General features: G+C 36.8%; 1 protein-coding gene across 1 annotated transcript; it reads right to left on the bottom strand.

Moving 5' to 3' along the window:
* Positions 1–2,544: 2,544 nt before the first annotated feature.
* LOC134678952 (phytanoyl-CoA dioxygenase domain-containing protein 1) lies at positions 2,545–18,981 on the bottom strand. The gene is made up of 6 exons (XM_063537708.1): positions 18,845–18,981; positions 8,961–9,098; positions 8,316–8,432; positions 7,785–7,935; positions 4,469–4,708; positions 2,545–3,579 (listed from the first exon to the last, which is right to left on the bottom strand). The coding sequence occupies exons 1-6, from the start codon at positions 18,866–18,868 to the stop codon at positions 3,392–3,394; spliced, it is 858 nt and encodes a 285-aa protein (XP_063393778.1). The 5' UTR covers positions 18,869–18,981; the 3' UTR covers positions 2,545–3,391.
* Between the last annotated feature and the right edge of the window lie 879 nt (positions 18,982–19,860).

Raw genomic sequence — 19,860 nt, 5'->3', positions numbered from 1 at the left:
TCCCACGGCTATGCCACATGGAGGGAAAGTACCCTAAATATTGTAGATGGAACATTTTACTGAAAGAAGACATTATTTTAATTTAAAAAACAATTTAAACTGCATTCATAGATTTTTAAATAATTACATGGTTGAACCGGGAATCGAACCCGCCGTACGAGAAAATAAATCACCCTGTAGCTTTATCATACCGATCGAAAGGCTTGATCATAAGGATTATTTTTTGCTAAATAACATAGTGTCGGAAATAAAAGGAAGCCCATGAATTTTAACATTTTTAATTCAAAATTAATCAATTTAATTTATCAAATGCAAAAAAAGTAGTCTTATTCTGTTGAATACAAAGCCGCACTCTTGATTATTTCGCTAAATTTCACATCAAATGTTAAAATTCATGGGCTTCCTTTTGTTTCTGACACTATGTTCTTTAGCAAAAAATAATCCTTATGATCAAGCCTTTCGATCGGTATGATAAAGCTACAGGCTGATTTTTTTTCTCGTACGGCGGGTTCGATTCCCGGTTCAACCATGTAATTATTTAAAAATCTATGAATGCAGTTTAAATTGTTTTTTAAATTAAAATAATGTCTTCTTTCAGTAAAATGTTCCATCTACAATATTTAGGGTACTTTCCCTCCATGTGGCATAGCCGTGGGACACCCTGTATATACACGGTGTAACATGAGGAAACCGAATAATTTTAACCACGCATTTCTGAGGTCAAATGATGTAAAAAATGTAATATGAATATAGGTCAATTTGGCCAATATTATTTTTTTTTCGTTTTGTTTTTTTTTTAATTTTTTGAATGTATTTGTACATAAAAAAATGTTATTGGTAAACTAGTCACTTAAAATTGATTTTTACATTTTTTTTTTCGTAAAACCTACTTTTTGCAAAGTATTATTTGTCACTTTTTGACATCTATCAGTAAGGATATTTAGACTACGTCCCATGGCAGCAACATCACCATCAAAAAGGCCTTTTACACTATGTAACAATAAAAACTTGTTTTTTTTTTAAAGTTAATAATATCTCTGAAACTAGGCGAATTTCAAAAAAGTTTATAGGACATTTTGGTCTCTAAATATGATCAGGAATACGCTGTTAACATTATTCGGTTTCCTCATGTTACACCGTGTATGTGAGTATACCGGGTGTGGCCTGTAACACGAGCAAATAATTAAAACATAGATTGTACTCCTCAAACGGTGACACTTTTGTTCAACAACTTTAAAAAAATATGAAGTTTTTACACTCCCTATATTTTTCATACAAAATAAATATTATCTTCAATGGACGCCATCGCCACGCCATATCATTGTGATTGACATTGCTTGTCACGCCTTAAACATAACAAAATTCGCAATACATTGCGTCTTTGAATAAACTTTAAACATATCAAAATAATTGATGTCCACGACAACAGTCTAGTAGTCCCACTATTGATTTGATTATTTTTAAGTATTCATAACTCAATTTGTATTTATTAGAAAACTAGCTTCTGCCCGCGAGTTTGTCTGGGCGTGGCATGATGATGATGATTAATAAAAACATTCCGTGACGACAATCCTACGTTCTTTCCAGGGCCTCAAACTATCTCCATACCAAATTTCATCTCACTCGGTTTTCGGTTTAAGCATGAAATATGTTAAATATCTACCTAATAAATTTTATTTATTTTATATATAAGTAGATAAGTTTCAGGAAAATTGGTACGAGTCGGGGTACGAACCCAAGACCTTTGGTTTGAAAGTCGTACGCCTTGATGCTGTTCCACCAATATTTTATTTTTATTACATACCCACGTCATATACTTACATAAGTGCAGATACAAAGTAGCTATAATAACGCCATTGTCATCGAGGATTAGGAATATTATGATTTATTTATTATAGGTAAATGAAAGTGAAACACAAAAAAGATCCTACTAATTACCCATTCCAATTTGATGTTGCGAAGTTGGTAAGTAAAAGTTAAATTAAAGTTATTTATGAATCCTCCGGCACTCGCGGTTGTTTTCGGTTAGGGTTGTTAGACTTGTTAGCTCTTAAGGCATCTAATTAAAGCCCTTTCATTATCATGATTCATCTAAAAGTATTATTCTGTCAGTGAGATCAGGGGCCCGTTTCTCAAAAGTTGTAAATTGTATAGTGGAAGTCCCTCTCTAACAAAGCTGTCAAATAGTGACATCCGCTTGTATTACAAAGGAGCTTTTAAGGAACGGACCCTTGACATTATTTTAACAACTTCATTCAAATTTCCCAACTGAATCGAATTGGTTGCGAATTAGAGTTCAGTTCAGACTGTCTGTGTCAACTATTATAACCAAATGTAACATAGGTACTCGTACCTACAGTTACTATGTAGTTGTTTACCGCGACTTCGTACGCGTGGATTTGTATGTTGGTGATTGTAATATTTTACATCAGCATAGACCATTATACAGCAAAAGATACTGTTCCAACATTACCTACCTGGACACTTCGACTGTTCTGTCAGTTCGTATCCCGTTCGTAAAAGGATATGTAATTAAAAACAGTGTTTTGTTATTAGATGTTTATTATCGATATTATCACAATGACATCACCATGTATTCTTTATTATTCGACGTAATAATTATAAAGTTTTGGTACAAGGGGCAACGAGTGACAAAAGTTGATTCACCTAAATAATAAGTATGTGTCTTTAACAGGATAATGGACCACCGCTTCTCCATACAAACGTAGTCCCCGTTTTCCTCCTGGGATATTGACATTATGGAAAATATACCTACATTTATTGTATTGGTTAATATACGATAAAACTATGCTCCTTCGTTTGGCTTTTTCTTAATTACTTATTGGTTAATCCAGGTGCGAGTCAGACTCGCCCACCGAGGGTTCCGTAGAAAATTACACAATTTTTGTTTACAAATTTCACTTTTCAGATTTTTCCCTGTAAGGTGCAGGGGGGACAATATCGAATGCGGGGTAATTTCAACTTATCGAAATATCTTCCATATTTTACATTATTAGCTAAAGCGCTATTTAAGCCAGATAGCGAAAAAGATGTGTTGTGTGTGACTCTATTTGTAGTGTAAGATAATATTACTTGCCAAATTTCGTAGTTCTAGGTCAACGGGAAGTACCCTAGCTATCAATTTTGAATCCCTTGAGAGTGTCCAAATATAAGTTTTTTTCTGAGCGTGGAAATATCTTTTATTTACGTTAAATTCAAACAAAATTCAAATGAAAGGGTTAGTACTCGTATGCATCCATATTTTTACATATTCTCTATACCGTGAATGTGCAATTGTCCAGAGATAAAACTGGGTACTAAATTGGTATGGAAATGCGATCACGTGACGTCGTTCCCTTTCGTCTTCACGGTCATAGTAATACCTATAACATTATAGCATCTGAGATGTCGTGTAAATATTTAAAAAGGGGGCATTCTCTCCTTCTTGAAGCCAGTTGTCCTCGGAGTAGTTGTTGCCCTTCCTCTCAACCACGTGGAAGGTGTAGGCGGGCCGACTCGCCGCGCTGCGATTCGGCGCGCTGCGGTGTACCACGTTCCCATGGATCAATATGCACGTCCCTGTTGATTTAGAGACAACTTAGAGCAATACTAATCATTATCATCATTTAGCACCATGGGCATCTTTGCCCGAAGTGACTTTTTACTACCTACTATATTGCACATTTGGTCAGAATGTGTTTTACTTTTCAGAACCGCGATTTGTATGAAAAGCAAACGTTCCCACACGTCCGCGTGACATTGTAACGTTGCCCTTCGGATATTATTATAATATTTCGTCCTCACTATAGTTCTTTTATTTTAGCATTAGAATAAAGGTAAACAATCTTGACGTGAAAAACACTTTTAAAAAATAAAACAGCATAAATGTGACAATTATGAATCTAATACGATCATTTTATATTCTTCTGCTTTCATAAGTAATAATTACTGATTTTTAAAAATCGTTTTTCAATTAAAAGACGTAACAAGATCGCTTACCTTCTTTCTGATGCTAAAAAAACGAACTACATATATTATTTTCGACGTCAACCACGTAATGGGCCGCTTAAATCTCATTTTACATTTTAATCATTCTATCCATTAAACATGGCACACTTGGCACAGAGATTAATTTTATATAATAATATTGTTTATCTACACAGTCAACCATCTATGATGCGTTCAGAAACTCAAATTACAAATTACGGCCAGCATTAAGATGAACTGCTTTGTTAGAAATGTTATATACCTATTGCATAATAATAACAACGAATTCTATTGTATAATGACATTCAACGAATATTCCTGAAAGTGAAAATCAAAGGAATTTGATCTGACCTCGAATCTAATATCAGTCGAGATGACGTTTTATTCGAATCTAATATGAAATATCAAGCGCAAACAATTTTGACAAAGCTGACTGTAGGTACGAGTACATAGGTGTACTGTACTAACTGCTTGGATTTACCTTTACTGACTGGGACGGGGGTGAAGCTCGAGTCGGGGTAGACGGGCGCGGGCTTGTCGTATATACACTTGTTTCTATCTTCAGGACTGCGGATCATCCGTCTGTGGACACCCGACTTGTGGGACCCGCGAGCCATCCAAAGGCAACCGTTTTGAATCGTTGCGTCTTCTAGAGCTATCCAAAACCCTATTGGTGGAATTGGCTCTGTGTATAAATATGATATATCTTGATGCGGAACCACTGAAATTCAGATAAAGTACACATCTATATATATTGTATAAAAATGTTGAACATTGAGCATTGAAATAAAAAACATGTCACGTTAATTGATTTGTCAATTCTATATATTAGTATCTATATACAGTATTACATATACTTATGTGATAACGCTGCAACCATTTTAGATTAGGTAGTTAGGTACTATTGCACAATTATGTGTTTCGATTTAATATATTCAGGTTTCTCTATAGATATAGAGGCCATTTAACGTTAGATACGTGAACCAGACTAGAGGATATCGGCACAGGTTATTGATATGTCGCGACCCATTCAAAATATATTATATGAAAACAGTCGTGGCAATTAGACGCAAACACAGACTAAGGTATTCAGAGAATTGTAGTGTTTTGTTGACAGGAGATAAATTGTTTAATTGAAATTATGTTAGATCATGTGGTCGCTTCGAGCAACACCGGCTTCCGACACGTCGGAAGGGAGGGGCCCAAGCGATATCTCATCGTACAAATCATTCTGCCATTTTTCGCGGGGGGAAGGTGCACACAGTCGCACTTCTCACACACTTACATACAAAATCCAATCAAAGGCCCTACCGCGAACCACGTTCGACATGTTGCCTCTCTATGGCACTTGTAAATTCATACGTAAGTGTGACAGGGAGGCAACACGTCGAACGTGGTTTGCGGTAAGCCCTCTGTAATGACGACACAAATACATAGAAAATGACACACGTCAAAGACAAATCTTGCAAACCTCGATCTCTTTTTGTGTACGGACGAGTGACTAGTGTCACAACACGCACACTAACACATTTTCGTTGAAGTATGTCATTGTATTCTGAGAGATGAGAAGTCGGATTTGTCGCTCGACCGATCCGCAATTTGTACTGAGCGAGCAAAATCGATAAATCCAACAATGACTTGAGACTAAAATATAATAATTGTATTTAAATGTAATTAAACGTATGATATGTAAAAAAAAATATTACATGTGTAATGTAACACTTTCTTTTTGTAAATTTGATGTCCCCGACCTCTTTTTATAACAAAAAACCGAGCAAACAGGCATTTTTGTGCAGCAGTGTTCACGCGCGTGTCTGGACTCGGTCTAGTGAAAAATCCAAGTGCAACTAGTTTTATTACCCGCGCTAGATTATATTGACGCGCTAATCTTGTACCTCGGCAGAGGGGAAATAGTACGAATGCCGCCTCCCTTCCGTGTTGCTCGAAGTGTGGTCGGGTTCAATTCAACAGTTAGTGACAATCTATCATCGACAATATAGATAATTTGTTATCACTTATGAGTTTGTTTACTCAGTCAGAATTATATTAATTTTTCTTTTAGATAAATCATGTAGGTAGTTACACATAGTTAGTATTGTAAGATAATGTGACTAACAAATTTATGTTTAAAAAACTGTATACACCGTGTTTTTATTGAATTCCGTTAACTTCGGGGTATGGTTAAATACGTTTAAGAGAACTAAATGGCATAGTTAATTTTCAAAAAAAAATTTTTAGCTTTAAAAAAAAATAGGTTTAAAAAGTAATTAAATGTAGCATGTAGCGTTGTTGTAACAAGGGCATTACATTTAACTCAATAAGCAAACAATTGAAATCTGTAACATCAATGTCATTTCAATGTATGGTCGCTGGAAGGAGTTTTTTGATGAAAGATCGCATGAGAAAGGAATCTGGTACAAGACCATTCAATGTGAGCCTCCTCGGATACCCTGGTGGGAAGTTGCTGAATTAAACCGGGCGAATATTGTACGTGCTCACAGGCTTCGGTCCGGACACATTCCATTAAATAAGTTTGCTCATCTGATGAGGAAAGCAGAGTCGCCCAACTGCGATATCTGCGACTGTGGAGGATGTACAGCACTTTTTAATGGAATGTGTTCGGACTCGGGACAAGAGGGCACAATTATTTGAAGCTGGGGGCTATACAGCAACAGATGTTGGGGTTTTCCAGTCGATATTGGTGGAACCCCTATCTAAACATGCGAAGTTCGTGTACCATTTCTTTGATATCTAGCAACACTAATGTAATGTAGAGGCCCAACGGAACCGACATGTCCCATAGATAAAGGCTCCTTCTAAATACGTTGATTAAAAAAAAAGTCATTTCGAACATCGATCGACCGAGATTGTACTAGTTTAGTAGCAAATGTATGAACTCATTCTAAACACTAATCAACATGTAAACCGGCCCTAAGGGAAGTGTACACGCTTGTAGAGGCCTTAAAGGAAAAAAATAAAATATTGATTATCTCCGAAATGGAGTTAATTAGAATATCGGTGTCTTTGAGGAAGTTACTTGATTTAAGCTCAGGAATGCACCCTTGAAATTAACGGAAATAAAAAAAAACACGGTGTATATATATTTAGTTATGTTAATAAACTGGCAGAATATATCGTAGTTTTTTTTAAGGGGAGAGTAAGTATATTTACGTTTGCCGTTGCCTAGCCGCTAGTTCGATATTAAACAATGACAAAATATACCTACAAATTTACTTGGGCAAGTGGGTAATGGGTAATTGGGTATACCCCAGTACCAGTACGAAAATTCGCGCTACAAACTAACACAAATTTTAGGTGTAGAAATCCAACATAAACGCTAACTGCTTACTATCTGACCTAGGACACAGAATAAATAATAGTACTAGGTACAGAAGACTCACTCTCTAACAAAACGCGTCTGTCACGATCAGCACCGTTATGGCCGCTCGGTGGCGACAGCGCCACGCGCGGCTTATGGCAAACCCCAAAATTGGGGTCGAACGGATGTACTTTTAGCTACCTGTAGCAAAGCGACGAAATCGCGGAGTGAGACTCGCCTGCCTAGGACTAGGTGGTTAGGTTATACATAATAGTTGTATGCCGCTAACGTGCTATTAAAAAAGTATCTATACCACGTTAGCGGTATAAATTGTAACACCTGCAAAAGAGTCTTTAAGACCAAGTTCGGCCTGGCCAGTCACATTCGGGCCCATAACAGGCGTAATCTGTAATTACTGAGGTCGCCGTCATCGAAATCGATGAGGAGGGCTATATATACGAAAAAAAAGTTAAGCTACCCTCGCCTCCGACTCCCGGGTTCTTGTAGATGTACATGCTTTGCACGACGGCCGGCTCGACCAGCCGCAGCGCGCGGCACAGCGCCTTCACGCGCTCGCTGTACGTGTAGCACCTGAAGATGGGGTGCAGCAGGTGCAGAGCGTGCCCCACCTGCAATCAGCCATGTCACCAAATTAGGCTAAGGGCTACTACTACTGCTAGATCCCACAGAAAGAACTGCTTCTGTGGTGCTCTAGATGCTGGGCATAGGCTAGCTCCATTTCCAAGGATCTTTACAATTATCGAAATTTTGGCCCCATTCGAAAGCAAGTTACATACTCTGTTAGCTTAGGTTAGCTTGCAGGGTATACTCGTATGTATGTATGTATAAACTTATTATTGTACAAAACATAAAACACAAATTTATGGCACAGGATAGGCAGCACAAAGGCGAACTCACTCCACTCGTTCACTCGCTCGTCCTAGGATACACTAATTTAAAGGCATACATAGTGCATACGATTAATTAACCTTGTTATTTAACACCTTACCTTATTTAGTGAAATGCTTGGGTCAACTTGAAGCTTTCCGTCGGCATCGACCGCATCTTTCTCGTAGAAATAGCTGATTTTATCGTTGCTTTCCATAAAGTACTTGTCCTTTATTTGCTGTAAACATAAATAAACACATATCAATTTCATTAATTTAAAACTTAACATAGTTTAATGATAAGGGGGTAGTATTTAAGTAGTAACTTTTTTAGCATTGATAGACTTAAGTTTTAATTATTTTCACCTGTCCCGTTGTCTGTCTGTAATCATTAATCAAATCTTGCAAGCTAAATTTGATCCACTTCCCGGTTTCCGATTGAGCTGAAATTTTGCATGCATGTATAAATCGGATGACAATGCAATATTAGGGTACCATCGAGCTGATCTGATGATGGAGACAGGAGGTGGCCATAGGAACTCTGTGATGAAACAAAACAACCTAAAGTGTTAGGGGTTTTTAGAATTGTCTCGATGAGTATTATTAGTTGTCTGTCGTAAGAAAAGTACAGTCAGCGATAAAAGCTTGTACCAAAAATGAAATTTGTGCCACAAAGTTATTGTAAGAATCTAAACGGTAATTTAAGTATGTTATCCTTTGGTTTGGCCCATTTCTTTACATTAAATAAAGTATAGTTGATTGAGTACCTGGTGGTCAACGGTGCTGAAGACCGTGGGCGGCGCGTCGGGCAGGTGGCGCGTGAGCTCCAGGCCGGCGGCGACCAGCTCCGCGCACTCGGCCTCCCGCAGGAACTCCTCCACCACCGCGAACCCGTCGCGCTCCAGCTGCAAACGTTCAACCTCAGTATAGTATGAATTATCTCAGGTGATGTTTTCGAGTTCGGGTGCTAATCCGTTAAACAAAAGCCTTTGTTTCTTTTAAGAGCGGTCGGAGCACGCACCAAAGCAACAATGTCGTTTAAAAAGCAACTATCGTGATAGTATTAAGGTTCAAATTCATATGATAGCTTGTTCAGAGAACAATCAGGGTGGTCATGTTTTTGGAGATAACAAAAACGTGTTATCTCCGAATGGGCTGTTTCATGAATCTGAACCATATAATTAGAACGGTAAATTTGCTTTTTAAGCGGGCTTGTTCCCGTTACTTACGTCGGGGCTATTAGCAGTAAGCATTATAACCACTGCATAAAGGAAACAATACCTTTTGTTTAACAGATTAGGGTCCGAGCCCGAAAAATTCAATTGAGAAAATTCACGTCGCGGCTCACTTTCAAACAGCTATGGCTCAACTGACGAAATGGTCACGTGAGGCCGCAGCCAAGATGATAATCGTGTGCCAATTACAAAGTAAAAATTATTTGGGTAGGACCCCGGATGTTTAACTACATAAATCTTAACCTAAGACCTAAACTAATATGTACCGTTGCAAACAATATATTTTCTAAGACAGCAGTGTAGGTATACACCTGTACAAGTAAGTAGGTAGTAGGTTATCTACTTAAATCAATTTGGTTTGAAGGTTCTCTATGGCACAAATTATATTCATAATAACACTGCCATTATGATCCTATAGACAAACACCGGCTCGCCCAACGCACCGCACTTTTAATGATAATGATTGATATCTATTGGTACTTGTCACTGACAGTCATTTATCTAATTGACAGATGCAAGTGCAGAATCCTCGTAAAAACGCGTTTGTTAAATTCTATTAATTATTTTTTATAACCGGTTAAGTGCCATACTCCTTATTTTACGCTAAGTGTACATATATTACACACCCTTTGACACAGAAGCAAATATCTCTGTACCTATGTGGGGTTATGTTTACATGTACATATTTTTATCTCCAGTTTGTGTTGCGAGAAATTCCAGCACAAAGCGTAAGCGATGTGCGACACATTTTCGCTGTAGAATTTTAACTCGGGCATGTGTTGTGGCAACAACCGGCTGAGCTGCAAGTATTTTAAATATGAAAGCATGGGCGCAGGGTTATTAATACACATTAAGCATATTATATATATTTATTATGACTCCAGTCTATTGTCATTTAAGATATTTGGGTTTCATTTTGTTGATTTGGGGAAAAATATTTTTACGTAACCTCTGGGCAGTATATTGTATTTAATCTTCTAAAAACAGTAATCCTTACTATAAAGAACGAGAGAACAAACATTTATTGACCAATAGGTACTAATCACTCAAATCGATTAGGTATTTACCTATTGTAGATATACTAATTCGAAATAATGTCAACAGGAGTAGGTACTTACGGTAATTAATCACCAAGACTCGGATAAACGCCCGTCATTTTAAAAGCGTAAACATAATTTAAGACCCAATTATGAATCAAAAATGTTCGTTCACAGTCTACGGACGTTACTGGGGCATATTTATTTAATCGTTGACATTGTTATAAGCATGTCTCTGTTGTAGGTATTACGGAACAGGCGGCCTAGCCAAGGTGGCGATCGCTTGCGCTTCGCCATCGAATCGCTTTGTGCCTCTTCTCTCTATCACTCTTCCATATTAGAAAAACAGTGACAGTTGCGTTTCGTTCGCTACGTATATAAAAGCTCCATTGCACAGTGGGTTATGTTGCATAGACACGGTGTAAACAGCGCGGCGGCGGGTGCGCGAGCGCGTCTCTCCCGCCCCCACGTGGCGAGACTATTTTGGCATTCGTTAGCTATTTCTGGAGCATATTTCAATGTTACGCGATGCGGAGGGCTTTACACAGTCAGCATATTTTTAAATCTGGTTATTATATTGATTTTAACGTCGCCTGTGGCCAAATGAAGTTTCGGCTTAAACAATTCAGTGCCAGTATTTCATGTAAACAAGTAATCTATCGTTTAATAATATGTCTACACTACTACTAATACACTCTAATCTAATATTTGCATTTTTGATCGCATTGATTCTTATTTTTTAAATACTTATTCTTTATAATGTACTCTATAGAGATAGTACACATTTTAGGTAAGTGGGACCGAATGGACCGATATACGTATTACATATATAAATATTATTACGCAAAAAGATAAACGTCTGACCCTTAACATAAAATATGTTTATAGCTAAATTCGCAGAGCAGAGTTAACAAATGTGTGGGTACAAGTTGATATAGTAATAAAATTTATCATTGGATTTTATTGCGTATGCACTCACCCTAATTAATGCTCTTTAAATGCAGGTAGGCGGCTATATTGTATCGTGTGCCTAGGATCGGATTCTGAATTTAAAACGAGCTATCGTCCGTCAAAATCAACTTTTGATCTACAAATATTCGATGAAGCATGGTTCCATGTTATCTTTATATTTAATTATAATTATACTTAGTACATATGTATGTATATTATATTAATTACTAGCTACCTAGTTCCGTAATACGTAGGTAGCTGTAGATCTGTCCATACCAATATTTAGCTTTACCGTTAGTTGTATTTAAATAAGTCACTATAGCGCCATATTCAACAAGTGACAACCATAACACCAAGGACAGGTGCCTCAGCAGGCCGCAGGAATCGAATGACAGGGTCGTTAACGAGATACCAAACTATTTAGCTTAAATATGCTATTAGAATGTATCTGTAAGGTTAACAAGCGATTTTGGACCAGCTTATCATTTGGTTTTATGTTTAAAACTTACTGGGCAGAGACTACTTATATTGTGAGATTTGCAAGTACCTACAGTAACTCTACTATCTATGAGTTAGCATAGGATCATAAATATTCGTAAGCTTCTTTAAAAAAAATCATTTAGGATACTAGCTTTTATCGCTGACAGTACCTTCTTTTCCCCACAGTGCTAACCCAAACATCTACCTATAAATATGGCCACCTTCGGTCTCCATCGTCAGATCAGCTGACATTCAGCTAAAATTGTTTGGTAACTATATTGTTATACATATGTATATATGTAGAAATGGGACGTTTCAGTTTAAATTAGAATATTGGTGGAGAATATGGGAAGTGGGTCTAATTTGGCTTGCGCGGTTTGACGTATAAGTATATTATATAAATGTTACTGTAAAAGCCCGAAGTACGGCAAAACCTAGGATTTACCCGTAAAACCTGCGTTTTACCGATGTCGATCGGTAAAAGCCCAAAATATTAAATCTTACTACTAGTTTACTTCGGGCTTTTACCGACACCGATATGGCAAATCCACAGCACTTGTTTTTTGATTAATATCAATGAGCAACGCTAGCCCGTAGCTAATTATAGTAATTATCAGACATCGTAACTTTTACAGCATTTTTGGTGCAGCGGAGTGGTGTTAACAGAATTGGTATAGATAATTCCAACTGAAATGGTAAATTAAGGTTAAAATTAACGTAATTAATGCTAACTAATCATTAGGGTTGAAATTGTTTATACCGATTCCGTTAACACCACTCCGCTGCACCAAAAAGCTGTAAAAGTTACGATAATTGGTAATTATACATACACGGGCTGCACGGCTTAGAAAAAAAACGGGAAATGTTTTTGGTACAATCATATAGTCACGTCTAAAAATATCGATACAGTTAGTGCCAAAAATATGTAGGTACCTATATTATGGGCAATAAGATCGTGTAGGTATACATATTGTATACTGTCACTGTTAGATAAGATATACTCGTATAATTGCAGGCACAAATATTTATTTGAAATTAACAATATTAGCAGTATTTTGAAAAAGGATTACGCTAAATTTAAAACATACGTGTTGGTTGGTGTGCAGCTAATAACTCCTATGAGTGTAGCTCTGAGTCAAGTTTGTGCGTCACGACCAAATCTAGAACAGTCACATCACATCGGTATTGGTACCTACCCATTCTGAACTCTTTGGAAATTCTTATTTTTAATGCTTAAACATTTTTAACTAAACTAAACTAAACTAAACATTTGTGTCCTGATAAGATACTTAAAAAAAATCAAATGGAAATGTTTTGACTTGCGTTGCGCAAGAAAACGTGCGCAAATATATGACATGTTCCATAACGTGCCGTTTGTAGAGCCGTATCTATAGTATAAATAAGATTTTGTCAGTCATTTAGGTGCGCCTGAAACATTTCGTTAAATATATACCTACTCGTATATTTCACGATACGTAACACTGACATCTCACTCATAGCATAGGGCTAAAGAAATCAAAAGTTACTTATTCTTACTTGGTACTATAAATTTGGTCTACCTGAAATATTAAATTTAATAAGTTCTTCGTTTAATGGTTATTGATCGAAGGGAACCTAACAATAAATGAAATAATGTTGGGTTTTTGTTATATGTAGAGGTTAAATTTTTAATAAACTCGTATGTTTATGTGTCATAAATAAGATAGAAAAGAAATGAAGCGACAATCTGCGCCAAAGGCAATATCTGTTAACCTATTTCTATTAAAGTGCAGTACTTTATTGCGTACCTACCTATTGGATATTGCAGATATCAGTGGCGCGCGCCTTTAGAACCAAGGGGTCGTCAATTAATAACCTACATCACATATAATTTAGATTTTTCAGACCCCCCTTCGCCCCTAGTGACACTTTTCATAAGAAAAAGTTAGGTCATTACTGTTACACTTCCCCTGTTGCTGTGACGTAATTTGAGGATTCTGAACTCTAGTAACGCTATAGGTATGATTTCGAAAACGACAAGCTATTTTTGATTTAATTTTGAGGTCAATGAGAGGCGAATTCGTGCATTTAGAATTTCGGGCTTATTCGGAGTGAACTGGATACTAACTAATATTAATATATTCTCATTCTCACTAGTGCCAAATATAAGTAAAAAAATAATTTTCCAAATCGGTTCACCAATGACGGAGTTTATGAGGTAAAATACATGCAAAAAATACGGCCAAAAATTATAACATCCTCCTTTTTTGAAGTCGGTTAAAAAATACAGTCGGTCAAATTGATGGCAAAATCATGGCAAAGACGATTGGAAAACTATAAACTTCCGGGTGCCTGCTTATGAAACGTTAATCACTTTTGTCTCTAGCTAAAGACTCGCCCTCCCAAGTGGGCTCCTATTAAAATCGACATCAAAGATGGCTCAACGGCGATACCGGTGCAGAGGCTGGGGTGTCACTAGACTTCAAACATACCGGCAAACAAATAGAGCAATTTTTGAAAACAAAAACTGCATTCTAAGATTTTATAAAACGTGCACATTAGTCTTAAAAAACTGAAGTCGTTTTATTGTGGAATGTCTAACAAAGGCAACAATATAAGTAGGTACGTGCAACATACCACGATACTTCAATTGTACTACTATGTTTTTTGATTACCCGTTTTAAATGGTAAGTAATAAAAAAAGTTTCGGCGTTCGTAATAAAAATAATCATATTTTCTATGTTTATTTGCATAGTTGATTCTAGCTCCTAGAACATGTTATGTTGTATAGAATATTTTTTTTTCATGACAAGTTGTTTGGTCTACCAACGGGGTGTTGCGCGCAAATTACAGAATTACCATAACTTTGCGTTAGTCAATATATATGTAGATTTAAATAAGTATCCCCGCATATGTAACACGGAAATGCTTTATACTAAGTAGATAGGCATCTTCCATCCTTCTAGACGAGGATGCCTCTGGAGGTTTAGGAATCTCATCACTGCTCGAAAATCAAAAGATAGATTAATCTCGATACTAAAACAAAAAATCATCAATATGCCGACGTTTAAATATAGGTAATAATTAACGCGTTTGGCGTCGGCGTCACATCTGTTATGTGATTTAGAGTAGAAAAATATGTCGCAGCCAATTTTAAAACAACTCACAACATAGGTACTCGTATCTTTAGGCGACGAAACATTCTGGTTTAACGTTGTATTTATCCTGTCAATATTTCAGAGATGACGTAATAAAAAGAACGGTTTTTTTTTTCAATAAAGCAGTTAAAGAAGGTAAGTATGTTTTAGACCATAGGCATAACATCATTAAAAACTAACTTGCTACGAGTATAATATATAACATTATTATACTCGTACATATGACCCAAAATAAAAGTTCTACTTACTAAAATAAGTAATTTACTTACTTACTTATACAATTTATATACCTTTTTTTACAAAGATAACTTATTCTATTAAAGGATTTACGTATTTTTGGCCAATTCAAGCCGCCAATATAATCAAACGATAAAGCTATTATTATTTGTCAAACGTTTGATACGGGCTACCAGATTTTGCAACAAGCATCTCTCTGTTACTAATGAGAACTAACTAGTACATAAATATTAGTAACATGAGCATGTTATTGTTTATGTTTCTAATTAGTATCTATCGGTGAATGCCTATTTAAAGTTATTAGTCCATACCACAAATACAAAAGTTACTGTACAGCAATTTTTCGATAAGTATTGTTAAAAATTCCACCGAAGTTTTAACTAATTGGGAATGTTTATAAGCATTAACTAGTTACTACAATTCAGAAAATGGGCTACGCAAACATAATGAGCAACTGTTAAGTAAACAAAAGATCAGTAACTACTGATATAACTAACTAGTTATCTAACATCGATCGCTTGGATGAAGTTTCTGTGGGAGACGTCGACGGACTTATCGCGGCTTCTCCGTCTTAGCTTGAGTTAAGTGGTATTTAATTTACGAGTAGGTAATCACTCTACCAGTAAACAGAAATCTAGGGCCTCTAGATTTAACTAGTGCTAAGCTTTGAATAATATTTCAATCAAATTGTTTTTAGTGTTATGTCGTCGATTCTACATAATTATACCTACCTAACCTTAATTAACCTAAATCACATCATATGGTGGTAATAGGTATTTATTTATTTATCGTACTTATGACTTGCATCGGCATTGGTCCATTAAACTAATGAGTATGAACTAGTGACAAAATAACGCAGCAATATTGACTTTGGGCTTTGGGTTCGTCTTAATGAGCAAATGAATTTTGAGTAAAAAGAGTAGACAAAAGCTTGTATAAAAAATTAGGTACTTACTATTCTTTTTTATTGCTATAGCCTCCTCCTCTTAATGTTACTTTTAATATCAATTAAGAAACATTAAAATATAAATTATTGTGTGCCTTTGTCAAGGTTATTGAGATAAGGACGGGCCTTAATAGCAATAGGTTAGTGAATTGAAATAGTAGGTACATTACATGACTTTATAATATGTAGTTAAAGTAGGGAGACAATTATAATCACATAAATTTAATTTAGTATTTACGTAGGTAAACTCGCATTGACTCTTGTTTTGCAGCTGAATAATGCTCGCGGGGACTTACACAATACTCGTACACATTCTCACTTTGTCTCACACCACTTGTCATGGGCTCCAATAAGTACCTACCGATTACAAAATTGAAATATCTAAGTATGTACTTGGATTTAATTCATTCTCTTTCATTGTTTTATAATTCTAATTAATTTTCTCGCCAGTGAGGTGAAAATTATTATATGGAACACTATAAGAGCAATTTCGCTGTCTAATAATTCTCATAAAATCAGTGCCGGATTTACCACTAGGCTGAGTAGGCTGAAGCCTAGGGCGGCAGATTTTAGGGGGCGGCAAATTTGGGTTAGAAAAAAATTGTATGTGCCGTTCAGATAGGGTCGACCAGAATTTATTTGTAAAATTTAAATAACAAGCATTATTTGTCGATTTTGCCGCCCTCAGTCATGTCAAGACCCTTTATTTATATTGAGACGGACAGACAGCCAGTCGGACAACAAAAAGTGATCCTATATGAGTTCCGTTTTTTAGTGTTCCGTACAAAACTTTGTTTACTTATGGGATCACTTCGGTCTTGCAAATCAGAAAAACGTAGTAACTATATTCTCCAAAAATTTCGCGCTCGCTACGCTCGCGTTTTCATTTAAGTACCTACATTATTTGTGACCCATCTGACCACATTGTAAGTTCGGGATGGTCGTCGATTCTTGTGTCCTGGTGGTATGATGGGTTCCGTTTTTTTCCTTTTGAAGTACGGAACCCTAAGAATGTACCTACCTACTATATTCCCGAAAAAAATTCGCTCGCTACGCCCGCGTTTTCATTTAACTAACTACATTTTTTTCTGACCTATCTGACCACCATCTATGAGATCACCAATGCATGATATGGAGAAGTGTATCATCTTGGGGCGAATGAATGGCAAACGCGCTCAAGGTGGGGCTTGTAAGAGATGGTCTGACGCCATGAAGAAGACGAGTGGCGGCAGCCTGCACCGTGCGGTCCACTTGGCTTATGACCGCAATCAATGGAGACGTGTTGCATGTGGTCGCGATCCTCAGCATTGAGGGAACGAGGAAGAAGAAGACCACCATCTGACTACATTGTGAGTTTGGGATCATCGTCGATTCTTGTGTGTTCGTGGTATTGAATCTCACTAAATTGTTCCGATCCCATGCCGTAACTCAGGATGGACAAAGAGCTCTCGATATCAGATACAAGCTTTTCGTGACTTTCCAGCACCACAGAATGAGGGATATTAGCACGGCCTGTGTAATACGTATCCCTACTACTGTCATCTGCAATCTGCATAGCAATGATTATCATTGATATGCAGCAATGATAGCACAGAACCTAGTGAAACGCCAGCGGTAATGTTCACACTACCAGAGCAGCTTCCGTCTATACGGCTCATATGCGTCTACCGGACAAAAAGCTAGCGATCCATTTGTATAGCATAGTCCCTCGAGCAGACTCGATGCCAGACCCAACCGAACTCCTTAGCTATATCCAGCCTAACTGCCAATGCTTAGGCATTGGCAATGCCTCACCTTGTTTTTCAATGACCAAAAACCAGCCGTACCCACCATAACACCAGATCAGGCAAATATAACGAGGTCGCATCGTCATGGAGTGACAAAAACGGCTCATATCAATCTGTATCTAAAATGTGACATTAGTGATGTCACCTTATATGCATTTTATATGGCTATGGTGTGTTGTACTAAAAAATAAAACGCCTCTGATAGGAAAGTAATTTAAAAAACCTATAAGCGAGGCGGATATGGGCGGCAAAATCGGCATAGCCTACGGGCGGCAAATGACTAAATCCGGCACTGCATAAAATCAGCACTCGCTCCAATAATCCTAACACACTTTTGTTAGCATAGTAATAATGATGTGTTCCGATATATGGCCCTCACTATACTATTTTAAGTGAACTGTACTTACAGCGAGCTGCTGTGTCCATGCCACATAATGAATGAATTAATCATAAAGTGGCCAAGCAATTTTGCGGCTAGGTCTACAAGTTATTAAAAACCTTGCAGTCGGCGTTTACTGTTCACTAATAGGTAATAATGTATGATGGTAACGATTGGTTTACGTCGTTATAATTAATTAATTCTGAAGGACAAAGTCACGGGTGTTCCGTTTTAAATACTGAGCCCCACGTAATATTTTTATGGATTTTTTAAAATAACCGCATAATTAACCATGATTAGAACGATGTGAATATACTCGTACCTATAAATATCACCTATCTAAAAAATAAACAAACAAACCAACATTAATTGGACTTATACCACCACGATATATATTTATTTATTAAAAGTAAGTTATAGACACATTCGCATATTGTTTCCGCTTCTTAAATTAGTTCGTACCTGATTTAATATAGTATCGTGCATGGTGCCGCTGCATGTACTAACAATAATGAACTATAATATCGACGACTCGCCGTGTTAACAAACAACGCACAACTGGCTCGAGATGAGTTGTTTCTCTTGGAATGGGGCTCGACACCAAAGCCCGTTTCTCCGTCCGATGGCGGCGCGATCAGCGGGAAAATCATCTACATTGACTTGTAGCTTCTTGATACTTGCATGTGTCGTGTTTTAGGCGAGTGATGTAAGGTAGGACGATTTGAAAAGTTGGGCTATGGAGAAACGTGCGCACGCGGCTGCAGGTGACGCACCGCGGGCGGGGGATTTGCTGCGCCATCTGCACACCACTCATGTTTTTAAAAATATTCTTTTTTATTATTATGTAGTTATAATGGCATATTTGTAGCCATAAAAATATTATTTATTTTGACTAAAAGCTTAAATTTCATATAAGGATACCTAAAGGCTTCTTACTCGCGATATAATCCGTGCATTGTAATATTTGTAAGAAAATTTCTGCACGATAAAGTCTAGCTTAATTCTTCAGTTTTACTTGGCAAAGCTCATTTTGTACATCTGAATAAAAAGTTGCACCTACCACCTAGTACCTACTATTATTCATTCTGTGTACTTTACGTACACGATTTGTAAGATAAGGGAACACGCCTATACTACGTGATCCATTATTCACAATTTTTCATAATTATGTGGTACGAGTAAGAACTGTTTTGAGGACAAATTATAAATCGAAATGATCAAATCACACAATTTCTAAACGTTTAGAGACAATATATTACCTTCTATTTTATCACAATAGGTACATAAGTAGGGAGCTAGGGAGATCATTAAGTAGGTAGGTAACGTAATATTTCATGGAGCAATAGCAATTATTAAACGATTTATTTTTCATACATAGCCTAGTCAAATTAAATCCAAAAAAGTGTTTTGAGAAATTAATTTCCAGTAAGCTGGAAATCATTTTATTACCTTAATTTGGTCCTAAATGCGTATAATCC

The sequence above is a fragment of the Cydia fagiglandana genome, chromosome Z (genome assembly GCF_963556715.1).
Source record: "Cydia fagiglandana chromosome Z, ilCydFagi1.1, whole genome shotgun sequence".
Classification (NCBI taxonomy): Eukaryota; Metazoa; Arthropoda; class Insecta; order Lepidoptera; family Tortricidae; genus Cydia; species Cydia fagiglandana.
The sequence above is the reverse complement of the archived record's forward strand: the minus strand, read 5'-3'. Positions and strand labels throughout refer to the sequence as shown.

Excerpts from the sequence above, each read along its gene's own strand:
- LOC134678952 (XM_063537708.1), bottom strand. The coding sequence starts at position 18,868 with ATGCACGATACTATATTAAATCAG. Across the intron at positions 9,099-18,844 it reads ACGATACTATATTAAATCAG|CTGGAGCGCGACGGGTTCGC; the intron begins GTACGAACTAAT and ends GAACGTTTGCAG. Across the intron at positions 7,936-8,315 it reads CAAGCATTTCACTAAATAAG|GTGGGGCACGCTCTGCACCT; the intron begins GTAAGGTGTTAA and ends GGCTGATTGCAG.